Source organism: Notolepis coatsorum (genome assembly GCF_963971535.1).
Source record: "Notolepis coatsorum genome assembly, chromosome: 2".
Taxonomy (NCBI): Eukaryota; Metazoa; Chordata; class Actinopteri; order Aulopiformes; family Paralepididae; genus Notolepis; species Notolepis coatsorum.
Window position 1 is genome coordinate 56487435 of NC_140166.1, and position 18473 is coordinate 56505907.

General features: G+C 44.8%; 1 protein-coding gene across 4 annotated transcripts in view; it reads right to left on the reverse strand.

Annotated features, from left to right (window-relative positions):
* Window positions 1-10716: 10716 nt before the first annotated feature.
* Window positions 10717-18473, reverse strand: part of cog4 (component of oligomeric golgi complex 4) — a 66213-nt gene continuing 58456 nt past the window's right edge. For 3 of the 4 annotated variants that reach the window (XM_084307576.1, XM_084307579.1, XM_084307578.1), the window contains 4 exons: window positions 14837-14920; window positions 13503-13604; window positions 12617-12745; window positions 10717-12222 (listed from right to left, as the gene is read on the reverse strand). In XM_084307576.1, the coding sequence (XP_084163702.1) occupies window positions 12088-12222; window positions 12617-12745; window positions 13503-13604; window positions 14837-14920 (450 nt within the window). In that variant the 3' untranslated portion in view covers window positions 10717-12087. The remainder of the gene's footprint in view (window positions 12223-12616; window positions 12746-13502; window positions 13605-14836; window positions 14921-18473) is intronic. The other variant, XM_084307577.1, reaches the window with a different exon arrangement.

The window sequence follows — 18473 nt, forward strand, 5'->3', positions numbered from 1 at the left end:
ACAGAGAACACAGTGTCCTTTAGAACCTTGTTGATGCAGAGCAGAGTCCTTTAGAACCTTGTTGACAGAGAGCACTGTGTCCTTTAGAACCTTGTTGATGCAGAGCAGAGTCCTTTAGAACCTTTTTGACGCAGAGCAGAGTCCTTTAGAACCTTGTTGATGCAGAGCAGAGTCCTTTAGAACCTTGTTGATGCAAAGCAGAGTCCTTTAGAACCTTGTTGACGCAGAGCAGAGTCCTTTAGAACCTTGTTGACAGAGAGCACAGAGTCCTTTAGAACCTTGTTGATGCAGAGCAGAGTCCTTTAGAACCTTGTTGACAGAGAGCCCAGTGTCCTTTAGAACCTTGTTGACAGAGAGCACAGAGTCCTTTAGAACCTTGTTGATGCAAAGCAGAGTCCTTTAGAACCTTGTTGATGCAGAGCAGAGTCCTTTAGAACCTTGTTGACAGAGCACAGAGTCCTTTAGAACCTTGTTGACAGAGAGCACTGTGTCCTTTAGAACCTTGTTGACAGAGAGCACAGAGTCCTTTAGAACCTTGTTGATGCAAAGCAGAGTCCTTTAGAACCTTGTTGATGCAGAGCAGAGTCCTTTAGAACCTTGTTGACAGAGAGCCCAGTGTCCTTTAGAACCTTGTTGACAGAGAGCACTGTGTCCTTTAGAACCTTGTTGACAGAGAGCACTGTGTCCTTTAGAACCTTGTTGATGCAGAGCAGAGTCCTTTAGAACCTTGTTGACAGAGAGCACTGTGTCCTTTAGAACCTAGTTGACAGAGAACACTGTGTCCTTTAGAACCTTGTTGACAGAGAGCACTGTGTCCTTTAGAACCTTGTTGACAGAGAGCACTGTCCTTTAGAACCTTGTTGACAGAGCACAGAGTCCTTTAGAACCTTGTTGACAGAGAGCACTGTGTCCTTTAGAACCTTGTTGACAGAGAGCACTGTGTCCTTTAGAACCTTGTTGACACAGAGCACTGAGTCCTTTAGAACCTTGTTGACAGGAAGGCTGTTTAAACGCCGACACATCAGAACCTGGTCTGTTCCATTATTCACCTCCTCATCCACTCCAGACGTACAGGGAGAGGGGCGGGTCTTGGTAAGAGGGGCGGGTCTTGGTAACAGTGGCTAGCCTTTTCCATTGGCCTCCTGTAGTGAGATGGAATGCCTATCAGCCAATGATATCTGGAAAGTGTCGTATATCATCAGTGCCAACCTTCTGAGAACGACGGACGAGGAGATTAGAATCCGAACATCACGGGTCCCGTTCACGCCGTCCAAACTACCCGTGGAGCAATGTCATCGAAAGCAAACCCATTACATTTTATTATCATCGAATGATTTATTAATTTATTTAAGCCTCATGCCCGACATGAGTCATCCTACCTCCTAAAACCCCGTGCCACATATTTATTTCCTGTCTTATCAGACTGGGTGTTACACCGTTATCTGTCCTATCAGACTCTGTGTTACACTGATACCTGTCCTATCAGACTGGGTGTTACACCGTTACCTGTCCTATCAGACTGGGTGTTACACCGTTACCTGTCCTATCAGACTGGGTGTTACACAGTTACCTGTCCTATCAGACTGGGTGTTACACCGTTATCCGTCCTATCAGACTGGGTGTTACACCGTTATCTGTCCTATCAGACTGGGTGTTACACCATTATCTGTCCTATGAGACTGGGTGTTACACTGTTATCTGTCCTATCAGACTGGGTGTTACACCGTTATCTGTCCTATCAGACTGGGTGTTACACCGTTACCTGTCCTATCAGACTGGGTGTTACACCGTTACCTGTCCTATCAGACTCTGGGTGTTACACCGTTACCTGTCCCTATCAGACTCTGGGTGTTACACCGTTACCTGTCCCTATCAGACTCGGTGTTACACCGTTATCTGTCCTATCAGACTGGGTGTTACACCGTTATCTGTCCTATCAGACTGGGTGTTACACCGTTATCTGTCTTATCAGACTGGGTGTTACACCGTTATCTGTCCTATCAGACTGGGTGTTACACCGTTATCTGTCCTATCAGACTGGGTGTTACACCGTTATCTGTCCTATCAGACTGGGTGTTACACCGTTATCTGTCCTATCAGACTCTGGGTCCAATTCTGCTCTTGAAAAATAAAAGAAACCACCCTGTTGTCCGTGTGGAGCTGTAATCATAGTGTGACTGTTTAGAACCAGAGCAGCACATGGGGAGGGGAGGGGTGCGTCTCCCCCCCGCCCCCCCCCCCCCCCGGTTACCAAGCAGCCCCTCCCCCCCCCCGGTTACCGTCGACCCCATCTGTCTCACATATCTCATTTCACAAGAGGAAAAGTACAGCTCTCCATCTATTCACCCGAGCACCGAATATCCTCCTGAGTCCTATAATCTTTATCCATCACATAACCCTAACCCATCACATATCACCCCCCCCCCCCATTTCCACCTTAAAAACACCGTACTGTATATATATATTATGATTAAACCAGATTTCTTTTTTACTGTGAATGTTTTTTTTTTTTTTTTTGTGCTGCACCCCCCTCCCCCCCAACCTCCTCCTGTAGTTTTATTGGTTGCTCTCATGTGGAATGTTTGTGCTGAGCCAATCGAATGTTGTGTTTACATTAAAGCCACACTTTTCCTAACGACTCCTGCGTTCATGCTGTGCATCTGTTGTTCCTGGAGTCGGAGCGCGCGGCCTGGCGGTGCCCAACCTGTGCCCAGCCTGGCGGTGCCCAACCTAAAGAGGGGGCAGAGGCCTGGCGGTGACTGCAGCCCCGAGGCTCTGGAACAGGCCCTCCCTTTAGCCCTGAACACCCACTTCTACAGGCAGGCCTTTTAAACACTCATAGCCGTTTTATCTCTGTTCATGTCCGTTTTGTTCTCGTTTTAGTTTTTCGTTGTCTATTCTGGTGTTTTAGCAAATTTCTTATGTTTTTTTTTCTCTTCACGTGTATTATTTCTTGTATTTTCTACAGATTTTTTTAAATGCTGTGAAGCACTCTGTGCACTCGTGCTGAGAGGGGCGCTGTACTAATAAAGTTTTACTTACTTACTTACTTATTAACCCCGGCACCACGTGGCTCTGGGAACATCCAGACGGTAGAGCCGTTTCCCCGAAGCCTGTTTTTGGGCTTCGAACATCGCCAGGGTTTTCTAAAGGATGTTTCGAAACTTCGTTTTAAAATCATGCAAAAAAATTTGCTCCTAGAGAATTGTTCTGGTTCAGTACGGTCGAGTCTTGACTTCAGGCACCATAGCGCACATTTACCCAGAGAACGTAGCGCATATTGCTGCGGTTAGTCACTGGTGACGGGAGGCTTCAATAACGTTTGGATGGTAATCCATTTTGTGAATCCATTTGTTGAAACAACATCTTTGTTGGCCGACGGCTCCTGCTATCTTAACGTTAGCCAGCTAAAGGGCTGCGCTCTGCGTAGCTTAATTAACGTGCAGAACATACCTGTGTAACGTTAAGTAACTTGTGTTCCGCTGGGAAAATTCAGCATCGCTGCATACACTTGGTTTAATCCAAAAGTCCATTTGGAAACGTTGTATTATGAAATAAGACAGTGAGTATGAGTCACTAAACTCTCTTTTTCGCATCATTGATTAATTTCCTGATATATATTTTTCGTGTAAATAAAAAGATTTAAAAGCGGAGGTTCGAACCCAATAATTAAGATTTGAATGCCAACGTAACGAACGAAGGTCAGAACATTCGGGCTCCAGCCCTGCCATACGGTGATGAATATTGCTTTTTTTCTTGGCATTCTTTCAGACACTAACCAGCCATACGCTCATTATCAGGAAATGAATCAATCATGCGAAAAAGAGAGTTTAGTGACTCACACTCACCAGTCTTATTTCATAATACCCACCAGTTAGGACAGCAGCCGAAACACGTCCAATCTTTCGCCGTCGACTAAAGACGCACTTCTTCAACCATTATCTGTAATGAAATGAAAAAAATAATAATCTAACCCTAACTAACCTTACTGTCATGCACTTGTCCTAATAAACTAACCTACACTGTAACACGCAACACTTTGATGAACATTGTTACTCAGCTGATAAGAGTTGTGCCCTTCCTGCTGTCTTGTTGTACAAAACTTGTAAGTCGCTTTGGATAAAAGAGTCAGCTAAATGACTAAATGTAAATGTAAAATAATACGTTTCCGAATGGACGCTTGGATTAAACCAAGTGTACGCAGTGATGCTGAATTTCCACTTAATCACCCGGTGCGGTTAGGGTCGGGGTCAGAGAGCGCGTGCGGCAGCGTAGAGAGGATTGGCAGCAGGTCTTTCCGCGAGAGAGAGGAGAGCAGTGCGCAGCCGGAGATCAGCAGTTTGCAATTTATTAGGTTAAAAGTGTCTCATCACCGGCAGAGACCGGGAGCTATTCATATAGTGAGTGACGAGGCTGGATCAGCCATCTGACCTGCTTCTGTCACGTTAATGGATGTGATGTTCATTACTGTGCCGTTTCACCCACGGGCGAGAGTCCCTCGTTACTGTACCGTTTCACCCGCGGGCGAGAGTCCCTCATTACTGTGCCGTTTCACCCACGGGCGAGAGTCCCTCATTACTGTGCCCGTTTCACCCACGGGCGAGAGTCCCTCGTTACTGTGCCGTTTCACCCACGGGCGAGAGTCCCTCGTTACTGTGCCGTTTCACCCGCGGGCGAGAGTCCCTCGTTACTGTGCCGTTTCACCCACGGGCGAGAGTCCCTCGTTACTGTGCCGTTTCACCCGCGGGCGAGAGTCCCTCGTTACTGTGCCGTTTCACCCACGGGCGAGAGTCCCTCATTACTGTGCCGTTTCACCCGCGGGCGAGAGTCCCTCGTTACTGTGCCGTTTCACCCACGGGCGAGAGTCCCTCGTTACTGTGCCGTTTCACCCACGGGCGAGAGTCCCTCATTACTGTGCCGTTTCACCCACGGGCGAGAGTCCCTCGTTACTGTGCCGTTTCACCCACGGGCGAGAGTCCCTCAGAGAGCATTCAGTTACGAGTAGGGGTGTAACGGTACACAGAAGCCACGGTTCGGTACGTACCTTTGTATTGGGGTCACGGTTCGGTATGAGTTCGGTACAACAGAAAAAAAATATTTATAATAATTATTATTAACACATTCCCTGCCACGCAATTTGAGCATCTTATACCACTCTCTGCCACCACTCTAAGTCTATGGAGATGTTCACCTTCTTTGCAGGGCTATACCTTTTTAAATTGTATTGCTAAATTGACATTACTATGGCCCATTCAACATCGATTATCTATCGTTCAGGATGTGGGAACGTTATACTTTTTCATTCATACGAAAATACCGTCTAGAATATAAATGTTTTTATCATTTTCTGCAGTAATTCCTAGAACGCTAGTTATAGGCCTAAACGCATAATATAGATCAGGGGTGGCCAACCACCCTTTACTGTGGTACCACAAAGAGCCACACCATATACCAGCGTTTCTCAACTTTTTTTTCAGTCACGGCACCCTTCATGTGTTTATAGGTCTCACCCTCTGGCCTCTGAAGTTGCTAATGTCTTTTTTATTTGGGCCTCACAGGGTTAAAAGTACCCTGCGAGACCCACGGTTGCAAAATTACAAAAATTACAAAATCACTTTTAGCCATTTAAAAAAATAATGTTTATTTTATTTTTTTTAAAGGGGAACTATTTTACTATTTCTTTCACTATTTGGGCACTTTTACACAATTCCTGTGAGTCTATGGAACACCTAGGTTTTTTTCAAAAAAGATGCATTGTTTTGTATTTCTAATCAAGTACTCAAAAAACGCATTTTTCTACCTCAAGATCTTAAGCCGTTTTGAGGCTGGGCTCCAACCACTGTGTGGCCTGGTGCCAACTGCCACATCAACTGCCACATTATTATGCAGCTGAGAAATCTCTGACATCACAGATATGCACATTTTCAGATGACTCAGTTCAGTGAGGGTGAATATTGTGAGAGGAGAATTGGAAGAATGCGCCAATATGAGATTTAGAGACATAGATCCTATTAATATAAGTCCACATAGCTAAGAAACAATGGTAAACACTGAAAAAGACCATTTATAAGATAGTTCCCCTTTAAGCACATGTATAGTCAATTGGTCCTGTTGTTCAGCCTCACAATGCTATTTGATAGTAAATGTGTTAATATGTCCCACCCTCTGAAGTTGCTAATGTCTTTTTAATTTGGGCCTCACAGGGTTAACCTCTTAAGCCCGAGATATACAGTAAAAGTGTATATTTTCAGCATTACGTTTGTTTACCAATTATTTTAACTGTTATTAGTGAAATATAAGATTATAGAAATCTCAGGTCATTGAGTTGTAAACCAGCGCATATTGACAGGAGGAAGTGGCACATCCAAAAGTGAGTGTAGTCTTTTGAAGGAAGAGACTCAGGGCTTTCAAATTTCGAAAAACTACCCTACCCAGCTCACACAATCATCTGACTTCTGGATTTACTTTTTTATTTCTCTTATTTTTTGGGATTATCTCCCACAAACCTGAACGTTATTGCCATAAAACAGAACGCAGTTAGTTTCTCTACCTTTCTGTGAACGTCTTGCAAAAAACGGTGTTGCAATATAAAAATGGTGGAGAAATTTACATTATAAAAAAGATGGCAGAATTCAGTACTGTATCTACAAAACCTTCTGTTTAATCATCTTCCCTTTATTCATTTGCTTAGATTTTTCAGGTCTGGTAAATTTTAGCATGGTGTTATTCACAGTCAAAGATAATTTTTTTTTTAAATATAATTGATATTCTCCTTTGGTTCATTACAATTTACTCAAGCCTAGTAACAGACACAGTATTTCTGACACTGATCCATGTCCCTAGATTCAGATACCAAGAACATGCAAATGGACCATTTAATTTTTTTTTAAATGTTTATTCTACGTCCTTATGGAATGAGTGAGTAAAAAAAAATGTATGGATGGAAGAGCCGCACATTGACGGGCAAAGAGCCGCATGCGGCTCGTGAACCGCGGGTTGGCCACCCCTGATATAGATTATCGATTGCAGTTTATTCGTGATACACGCTATATTAAAAAATCCAACTGAATACGATCCTAAACGTTATGACTCATCATGCGCGGATGAACGGGGGGGACGTTTATAAGTCCGTGATCGTCAGTAAATGCTTTATGTAGTATGGGTTGATTTATTGATCAGTTGGTTTGTAAACAAAGAAATGTACAATCGCCTTGAAAATGACGTCAGCGTCCTCTTACCGTTGGCCGATGAGACTGGAGCAAAAAGATCCCACTTATTTGACGGCGATCGAGTCGATACATTTCCGGTTTGTATAATAATAATACACGCCCAAATCATGTTGATTATTGAGTTATGGCAGCAATCCATATACACTGTGTGTGTCTAGAGTCCCGCGACAATATGCGAGTGCCGGACGCATTTCCCAGACGCACCGAGATCGACTCGTCCATTTCCGGTTTGGTAACTCGCCGATCATCCACCAGGCGGCAGTATTGAAGCGTTGCAGAGTTTTGCAGGCTCCGACTGCATCAGACCAGGCTCCGTGAGGGAATTATGAATAACATGGCGAAAAAATGAAATAGGATCTCAATAACGTCGTACGCCGTGGAATGGCAGAATTCGCATGAACTTGAAACACGTCGTAAGCCGTTTCCGGCGTGGGATGTGTTAACACTTTGGGTGCCGGGAAACGCTTAAACACGTCATTCCCGGCCATGCTCAAGTTGCCGAAGACGCTTTATAGCGTCTTTAATATCAATATTTCAAAAATCTGGGATCGGATTCATATGTCCCCTCCGCTGGCCTGAGATCCACCAGGAGGACCCACTGAGCTCTCTGGCGGTTCAGGAGCGCCATCTGGTGGCCGATCGGCGCAATCGCTTAACAGGAAGTGCCGTAGAGGTTGTGCTGCACGGCCGTATTACTTCCGGGCACTCGCTAATAGGTCCCGGGACTCGATCTCGACACACTACATAGCGATCGATTGCCAATAACTCGATAAACAACATGATTTGGACGTATATACCATTATACAAGCTGGAGATGGACCGGGTAAATCTACATCCCATAATGATAAAATTTCTACTCTACGATGATCGCCCAACGGCGCGCGGAGACTGGGGTGAGTTTTAGCGTGTAAAGTTACCGTCTTCGATACTAACTGCTATTATCAACATTTGACCCACATTAGATGATTGGTATAACGCTGCCCACGGAATTATAAACGCCCCCTAGCCCATCCGGTCAACATCAGATGACGTGTAGTAACTTCTAGAAGTAAGTCTAGTTGGAATTTTTTATATCGCGCTGATTGCCATAAAACTGTATTGCATCATCAATATAATGTATTTGGGGCTATAGATCACGTTCTGGAGAAAGCTGCAGAAAGAGATGAAAACATACTTATACATTAGACCATACTTTACTATGAATATGTGAATGAAAAAGTTTAACGTTGCTACACAATGAACAATACATATAGGACTTTGAATGGGCCCTAATAATGGCAATGTAGCAATAGAATTTAAAAAGTTATAGCCCTGCAAAGAAGGGGACTTTCTCTATAGACAAATAGAGCCGGCAACCTACGGTTGATAATGAATCCATTGAACCCATGGCAGCCAAAGTGTTAATATAATTTTTTTGTAAACATTTTTTATTTATTTTTTTAAATGTATACATTATATTTTTGATAATTATTATAATTATTATTATTAAATAGAATAATTTTCTATAGGCTTGCCATGGTAATTAGTGATACTGGTGTCATTCTGTGTTCAGGCATCCACTTGCTTACTGCCCCTTTAACCTTATCCTTGCTACGTTTCAGTTTCACTTCTAGAGAGAATTTAACTTCATGGGACTGAATACTAGAGAACAGATGACATGTTACAACAATGGCAGAGGATTATTTGGATTTAAACACAGTGGAGCTCAGATGATCTATCCGGAAAAGTAGGTTCTCCTTTTTATTTGATTGTGCCTGTGAGTCCGGCGGGGGAGAATGTTGATGTGTGCGTCGGCCAGTGCACGTGAGCGGCGCGGGGAGCGGAGCGGGTGGTTTAGATGTGAGCGAGGAGTGGGTTTTAAAATGGGTCGGCGCGACGTCCGGAGCGAGAGTTCTCCTCCGCTCCAATCCACTCCAGGCCGCTCAGTGGTTTAACACTGATGTAATATACATGTAGTACAATGCCAAAGCAACAGATGGCGATGTACAAACATGAAGGCCATTTTCAACCAATGAGAAGGGTGAACCGTCACTCACATCCTGTTAGAAAAAGTATATGACGCCATTGTTGTTGTCGTTAGCTTACATGTTAACGTTAATGGTAGCGACCATAGCATTGTGGCTAGGCTAGCTATCAAGCTATCATCGCTTAGTAGAGCTAGTGAATGGATAAACAACGTTATTTAACATTGCAGAATGGGTACAATTACAATACGGCTCAATACAAACAATTGTTAAGGGGCCCAGGGGGTGTAGACTGTTGTAGTTTGAGCTAATTTACACCATGCTCCAAAAAAAAAAGATAAATCTGCCGAGCGATGGGGAGCGGGAGCGCTCGATTCAAGGTGAGCGGTGAGCGACTTGGGGGCGGGGTCAACATGAGCGATTAGCGGAGTGGAACAAGCCGTCTAGAGCGAAGAGCGGATTTCACGCCCGCGCCGATCCGCTCACGTGGCCTGGTGTCGGCGACGCGTGTGTTTCTTTCCATTGGTTTCATTTGGTTAACGTACCGCACCGTGACGGCCGTACCGTAAATTCGCAGGACGAATACACGTACCGTTACACCTCTAGTCACAAGTCACAAGTCCCTCAGAGCACATTCAGTTACAGGTCACAAGTCCCTCAGTTACAAGTCACAAGGGACGTACAGTGGAATGTAGTTACAAGAAATCACACATTTGAGAGAATATACTGGTATAAAGGTTTACATTTAATATGTTGAAATTGTACACGGTTTCCATCCCCCGCTCCCCACCATCTCTGTTCCTAAAGGCTTTGAGCCGATCTCCGAACAGAAGGACAATGACCTCCGAACAGAAGGACAATGACCTCCGAACAGAAGGACAATGACCTCCGAACAGAAGGACAATGACCTCCGAACAGAAGGACAATGACCTCCGAACAGAAGGACAATGACCTCCGAACAGAAGGACAATGACCTCCGAACAGAAGGACAATGACCTCCGAACAGAACTAGTCCCTGATAATCAGTGCACCAGTCCAGACTAACAGAACTAGTCCCTGATAATCAGTGCACCAGTCCAGACTAACAGAACTAGTCCCTGATAATCAGTGCACCAGTCCAGACTAACAGAACTAGTCCCTGATAATTAGTGCACCAGTCCAGACTAACAGAACTAGTCCCTGATAATCAGTGCACCAGTCCAGACTAACATAACTAGTCCCTGATAATCAGTGCACCAGTCCAGACTAACAGAACTAGTCTGATAATCAGTGCACCAGTCCAGACTAACAGAACTAGTCCTGATAATCAGTTCCCCAGTCCAGACTAACAGAACTAGTCCTGATAATCAGTGCCCCAGTCCAGACTAACAGAACTAGTCCTGATCATCAGTGCACCAGTCCAGACTAACAGAACTAGTCCTGATCATCAGTGCACCAGTCCAGACTAACAGAACTAGTCCTGATAATCAGTGCACCAGTCCAGACTAACAGAACTAGTCCTGATAATCAGTGCACCAGTCCAGACTAACAGAACTAGTCTGATAATCAGTGCACCAGTCCAGACTAACAGAACTAGTCCTGATAATCAGTGCACCAGTCCAGACTCTGACTGGGTCCGCTTCCAGTGGCAGTCGGGGAGGTATTCCGTACACGCTTTATCCAAAAATAGTCACCACACTTTGAGTTCCGTTGTCAGATACCACAGATATCCCATTTATTTAGAAAAAGTATTTTTAAATTGAAGAGGGGACCAAAGCGATCCAAAACTATCCAAAGCGTGATTCTAAACATGATTCTAAGCGGTCAGAAAACTGTATGCCCTTTCCCCGTTCTACACCCCCCAGCTGATTCCCATCACCAATTTATGCTCTCAGCTGCGCCGTGGCTGGTCCGCCCGACAGGTGAACCACCACAATACAACTGAGAATAGGCCAACAGTGAGCAAGCATTCCCCTTTAGGGTACACAGAAATCATAACATTCACAGAAATCATATCCTTCCATTTGAAATAATAATAATAATAATAATAATAATAATAATAATAATAATAATAATAATAATAATAATAATAATAATAATAATAACCAAAACACTCATGGCCCTTACACCAGCCCCTAATTGTGTCTACACAATTACAAAACAAATAACATGGTCAGGTGAGTTATCATTATAGCTGGCAATTCTTCTTTGATTCCAGTAGTAGGCAAAGCTTATTGATTGACGCGGAAGGGCTTGTTGCTCGCCGAAAGGATACAAGCTTCCAGGATCCGTCCAAGCGGCCAGGAATTCCTGGGCGCTGTGTCGTCCACTATAATGGATATGATAATGTTCATTCAAAAGTCCATATTCTAGTCTTCTGGACATTCCTTGTTACAAAATAACAAATCTTCAAGTCGATGATTAATTCATAACTTAAAAAGAGTCCATAATAAACTTAAATGCCATGATTAATTCATAACTTAAAAAGAGTCCATAATAAACTTAAATGCCTTAATGATGCATGTTCCATGGTCTTAATGACGCATTTTCCATTGTCTTAATGATGCATGTTCCATTGTCTTAATTGGGTATTATTGTCGTGTGATCAATACACCAATACATCATGTTCACATTCTTGTGTTTGGGTTTCCTTTTCTCAAGTCAAGACCTTGGTCAGGGGGGGGGGTCCACAATCCACCTCACTCCAGAGTTTGCCATGGTGGTGCCTTGGAATGATGATGTGAATCAAACACCACTCATGTTGTCTTCTCTTTCTTTTATGATACACCCTGTAATGGAGTATGTACCAGATATGATCATATCCTTCTATTTGAAATAATAATAATAATAATAACCAAAACACTCAGATGGCCCTTACAAGACTAGTCTGATCATCAGTGCCCCAGTCCAGTGCTTCAGAGCCGCAGTCTCTTGATGTCTTCGCTGCGGAAGTCGGTGCGCAGAGCCAGGACCTGACGCACCTCCGCGGGGGTCAGACGCCACGTCAGAGGGCCGGAGTTAGGACCCCAGTAATCCAGGATCTCCGTTACCTGCACGCACACACACACACACACACACCACACACACCACACACACCACACACACCACACACACACACACACACACACACACACACACACACACACACACACACACATCACCCATTAACCTGCTGAAGGTCAGACATCAGAACAGCAGTAAGTGATATAACCTGTTAGTGAGTACAGTGTGTACAGTATAGGTTGTGTACAGTATGTGTTGTGTACAGTCACAGTGTGTACAGTATGTGTTGTGTACAGTATATGTTGTGTGCAGTCAGTGTGTACCGTATACAGTATGTACAGTATATGTTGTGTACAGTATGTACAGTATGTGTTGTGTACATTATGTACAGTATGTGTTGTGTACAGTGTGTACAGTACATAGATACAGTGTGATGTTTACCCGCTCCAGGTTGAGGACAGTAGCCATCTGCGTGAGGCGAGCAAACTTGTCTCTGATGGTCCAGGTGGTGACGGTGGTCAGGTAGGCCACCAGCGAGCGCAGCTCCTTGTCGAACTGCAGGCCGCCCAGCTGAGGCAGACAGGGAGGGGTTAATATACTGGACGGGGAGGGGTTAATATACTGGACGGGTTAATATACTGGACGGGGAGGGGTTAATATACTGGACGGGTTAATATACTGGACGGGGAGGGGTTAATATACTGGACGGGGAGGAGTTAATATACTGGACAGGGAGGGGTTAATATACTGGACGGGTTAATATACTGGACGGGGAGGGGTTAATATACTGGACGGGGAGGGGTTAATATACTGGAGGGGTTAATATACTGGACGGGGAGGGGTTAATATACTGGACGGGGAGGGGTTAATATACTGGACAGGGAGGGGTTAATATACTGGACGGGGAGGGGTTAATATACAGGACAGGGAGGAGTTAATATACTAGGCAGGGAGGAGTTAATATACTGGACGGGGAGGGGTTAATATACTGGACGGGCAGGATGTTAATATACTGGACGGGGAGGGGTTAATACACTGGACGGGGAGGGGTTAATATACTGGACGGGGAGGATGTTAATATACTGGACAGGGAGGGGTTAATACACTGGACGACCCCCCTTGCTTCTAAATGGCTCTGGATTGTGGGTCAGATGCCACAAAGAAGATGGTGTCTCTGGAGGCAGAGCGCTGAGTGGTGTCTCCCCTCTGGCCTCATGAATAAAACACACTATAACAGGGTGGTCTCTCTCTCTGCATGTGTGTCAGTGACGTAAGTGTGATGTGAAAGGTGCCTGGCGCCCCCCTGTGGCCGTGCCCGGCGCCTCACCCTGCTGAAGGTGCACTTCAGAACCGTCTTCTCCATTTCAATGGCCACCAGGCTCGTCATCAGACTAGTCAGTGTGTCATAGATCACCGGAGAGAGACCCGTCTGGGGGGGGGGGGGGGAGAGAGGGGGGGGGGGCAGAGAGGGAATAGAGAGAGATGGGGGGAGAGGGGAATAGAGAGAGGGGGGGAGAGAGAGAGAGGGGGGAGAGAGAGAGAGGGAGAGAGAGAGAGGGGAATAGAGAGAGAGAGAGGGAATAAAGAGAGAGAGGGGGGGAGAGAGAGAGGGAATAAAGAGAGAGAGGGGGGAGAGAGGGGGAATAGAGAGAGGGGGGGGAGAGAGGGAATAGAGAGAGGGGGGAGAGAGAGGGGGGAGAGAGGGAATAAAGAGAGGGGGGAGAGAGGGAATAGAGAGGATATATTCAAAACCTCTGCTGCATTTACAGTAAATTCACTTTTAAAAAGAAACTTAAATTAACATTAAACATTAACACTGTAAAGTATTTTGTTTTGTTTTTGTTTTCCGTTTCTTTGCTTGCATGTAATATTACTATTTTTTTTTTTTTATTTTATTATTATCTTTTCCCCCCTCCTTTTTCCTCCAATTTTCTCCCATCCCAATGTTAGTCGTTATGCCAATTCCCAATCCCCTTCCTGGTCGCTGCGCACTTACCCCCCACAGTCGGTCTGGGAGGGCGGAGGCTATTACGTGCTTCCTCCGACACACGTCTAGCCAATCAACCGCTTCTTTTCACCTGGCAGCGCGGACTCTCACTGAGAGGGTGTAACGTGTGGAAGGATCACACTACCACCCTTAGATCCTATCCGCACTGAGCAGGCGCCCCGACCGAACTGTAGGAGTCGCTGTTTACAACAACCCGGACCCACCCCGCCAGCTTCTCCCACCCTCTAATACAGCCAATTGTATTAGTGTGAACGGCCAGCCAAGCTGGTGACAACCCCGGAGCTGTGAGCTGGAGTCGAACAGGCGAATCCAGCGTCTCCGGGGTTGGTGACGAACGCAATCTCCGTTACGCCACCTGACCGCCCCACTGTAATATTACTCTTAATTGTTAGTTTCAGTATGCATTGTGTGTTGAGTACTGACTTTTAATAATTTTATTTTGCAATAATAATTGTTTTTGTATATGTATGTATGTATGTATGTATATGTATATGTATATATTTTTTGTGTGTGGACCCCAGGAAGACTAGCTGGTTGCTATGGCACCAGCTAATGGGGATCCGTAATAAAAACAAATCAAATCAAATATAATGATGATGTAAAGCTTGGTTGGTTCGTGAACGGTGCTGCTTCCAGGGTCAGAGGTCAGATACCTTGAACTCTGCCATGAGCTGCTCCAGGTTGACGATGAGCTGCTGCACCCAGGGGTCGTTAGCCTCGTACTCGTTAAAGTCCTCCTGCACGACAACACTCACTCATCAGTCACTCACACAGGAAGACATCAGTGTAGGGCTGTACCCAATAGTTCGAAGCGTTGTTCATTATGTTGACATTCGAATTCTAAATCAACATTCGAATTTAAAATGTTCAATAATTTTTTTTTTTTAAATATATATATTTGTTATGCGTCTATTCATTCAGTTTAAACCAATGGGGTTTTTCTTCACAGTTGCAGATAAAGATTAGGCTACACTAATATTATAGTATTATACTATTATAGTATATGACTCGTCATAACAATTAAAATAAAACATTTATCATAAATGATGTAGCCGGTCTGCATCCGCTTGGCGCTCCATCAAGACGTCACCATCACTTTCGTTTCGTACCAACCGTGCCCTGATTGGATTATTTATGTTGACGAAACTGATGAGTTATATTCATTAACACTTTGAATGCCCATCACGAGATATCTCAGGGTTTTCTTTTTTTTATTAGCGATCTGAATTCATATTTCATCAACCGAGTCTACCGTTGGTAAACCTGCCCCGCCAGGCGCTCAGATGTGAAAAAAACGCCCCCTATCGTCTCCCAGATGGTAATGCACCCTTTTGGATTGGACTCAATGAAAATGGATAAGAAAAAAAAACTCAGGAATCCACATTTTACTTCTCACGCATGTAACCGGAGCCGATCAGATTCATTCTGGACCCTCAGCACAGTGTGTAATATGTGTTTTACAGTATACGCGTTGGATCAATAAAAGGATTGATTTTTGGAATGGCGATCAGGAATTGGAATAATCCATTTGGATACCATCTGATCTCAGGTAAGGAATCTATTTTACCAGTCTTAGGATAATCAGACCCGTTTTCACGGAGATATAAGCTTTTCCCCTATATGTGATATGGCTGTTTTTTTTTAATTTTTATTATTATTATTATCTTTCTTCCCCTCCCTTTTCCTGATTTTTCTCCCATCCCACCCTTCCTGGTTGTTGCGTACTTTCCCCTACTGTTGGTCCGGGAGACCGGAGACTGTCACATGCTTTCCTCCGACGCATGTGCAGCCTGGAGCAGGCCAACCTGGCCGCGCAGGTTCTCACCGGGGAGAGTGTAGCGTGTGGGAGGCCACACTATCTCTCCTCAGATCCAACCCTCGCTGAGCAGGCGCCCCGACCGAACTGTAGGGGTCGCTGTCCACAACGCCCAGGACCCACCCTTCAGCTTCCCACCCCCTGATACAGCCAATTGTATCAGCATGAGAGGACAGCCAAGCTGATAGCAACGCCGGGAGCTGGATTCGAACAGGCGAATCCTAGTGTCTCCCGGTGTTGGTGACGAACGTAGTCTCTGTGCGCCACCTGCCCCCCCGTGATATGGCTGTTTGACTGTAAGAGCGATCAGGAACTGAGATACTATCGATAATCTAGCGTTTATTTGAAAACGATTCATAAATAGGCCGAAAAATTACAACGTTCTAGAATATTACAGTACAGGGCGATTATCATGGAATCTTTTTTTCCCCCGTGAAAACGAGGGCTTTTCAAAATGCTATAAAATGCTCCTGTGTCTCCTCTACTCTGTCTCCCTCTCAGCCTTCCTACTGTCTCAATAAAGAACCTTCTCTCCTGTGTCTCCTCTACTCTGTCTCCCTCTCAGCCTTCCTACTGTCTCAATAAAGAACCTTCTCTCCTGTGTCTCCTCTACTCTGTCTCCCTCTCAGCCTTCCTACTGTCTCAATAAAGAACCTTCTCTCCTGTGTTTCCTCTACTCGGTCTCCCTCTCAGCCTTCCTACTGTCTCAATAAAGAACCTTCTCTCCTGTGTCTCCTCTACTCTGTCTCCCTCTCAGCCTTCCTACTGTCTCAATAAAGAACCTTCTCTCCTGTGTCTCCCCTACTCTGTCTCTCTCTCAGCCTTCCTACTGTCTCAATAAAGAACCTTCTCTCCTGTGTCTCCCTCTCAGCCTTCCTACTGTCTCAATAAAGAACCTTCTCTCCTCTGTCTCCCTCTCAGCCTTCCTACTGTCTCAATAAAGAACCTTCTCTCCCCTGTCTCCCTCTCAGCCTTCCTACTGTCTCAATAAAGAACCTTCTCTCCTGTGTCTCCTCTACTCTGTCTTCCTACTGTCTCAATAAAGAACCTTCTCTACTCTGTCTCCCTCTCAGCCTTCCTACTGTCTCAATAAAGAACCTTCTCTCCTGTGTCTCCTCTACTCTGTCTCCCTCTCAGCCTTCCTACTGTCTCAATAAAGAACCCTCTCTCCTGTGTTTCCTCTACTCTGTCTCCCTCTCAGCCTTCCTACTGTCTCAGTAAAGAACCTTCTCTCCTGTGTCTCCCTCTCAGCCTTCCTACTGTCTCAATAAAGAACCTTCTCTCCTGTGTCTCCTCTACTCAGCCTTCATACTTTAAGACCGTACCTCTTCTATGTTGAGACTTTAACACTTTCAGCGCCACGCTTAATCCCCATCTGCGCTGCCTGTGGCCACGCTTAAAAAGATGGTCATTTTCACGGTGTTTCACGATGTTTGCAGAGCTATATCTATATTCTATATTATAGCTATGGAGACAATACTATGGCTCATTTGACAGTCACTATCGCTCATCCAACATGTAAAAAAAATAGTGAATTTTTTCATGTATACGTTCATGTGTTATCCCGTGGTGAATATTGTATAGTTTCAGAGTGATCCGGGCTAATTCCTGGAAGCAGAGTTATGGAGCACTATGTGCATTTTGCGAAAGTCGTTTGTGTTGCTCGCCTGGACACGATACTATTTCCAAATCAAAGGTATATAATAGGTATTATGTTTCATCATGAAGGCATCAAAGGGGGGGGGGGGGGGGTCGTTTTGTGATGCTCTGATCGTCAGCAACGGCATACATTCTGGAGTATGTGACATATGATCGTTGCGATCGATGTGAAATCATTGTAGGATCAAAGTAGGATTGAAGTCATATAGTCCTTACCTTTGCTAGGAGGTATTCCAAAATGAATATTCCAATCGTCTGATCACGATTTCCAGTATTGATGTCCAAACTATGCATCAAGTGTGCTGGACGCGTTCCAAGTGGCTCGAATGAAGCCTTTCACTTGCCCGGGTCCCATTTCTCCGCCCGGACCATATAAAATGTAACACAGTGTGAAATAAGGTTTCAAAGGGTAGGCGATACTGCCACCTAGCAGGATTCGGCCGGCATTGCAATCTCGAGGTCTCAGAATGAGTCCCAATGATACACCAAGGTCCGTGAGACTGTATAGAATATTAAAATCGAATAAAAGAAAAAACGATGAAAACCTGAGTATAGTCGGTTTCTGGCGCTCAACAGCTGGCGAGATAACCCGACTATAGTCGTGATTGGCGCTGAATGTGTTAAAACCGTACCTCTTCTATGTAGAGACTTTAAGACCGTACCTCTTCTATGTAGAGACTTTAAGACCGTACCTCTTCTATATAGAGACTTTAAGACCGTACCTCCTCTATGTAGAGACTTTAAGACCGTACCTCTTCTATGTAGAGAGACTTTAAGACCGTACCTCTTCAAGTTTCAAGTTTTCAAGTTTCAAG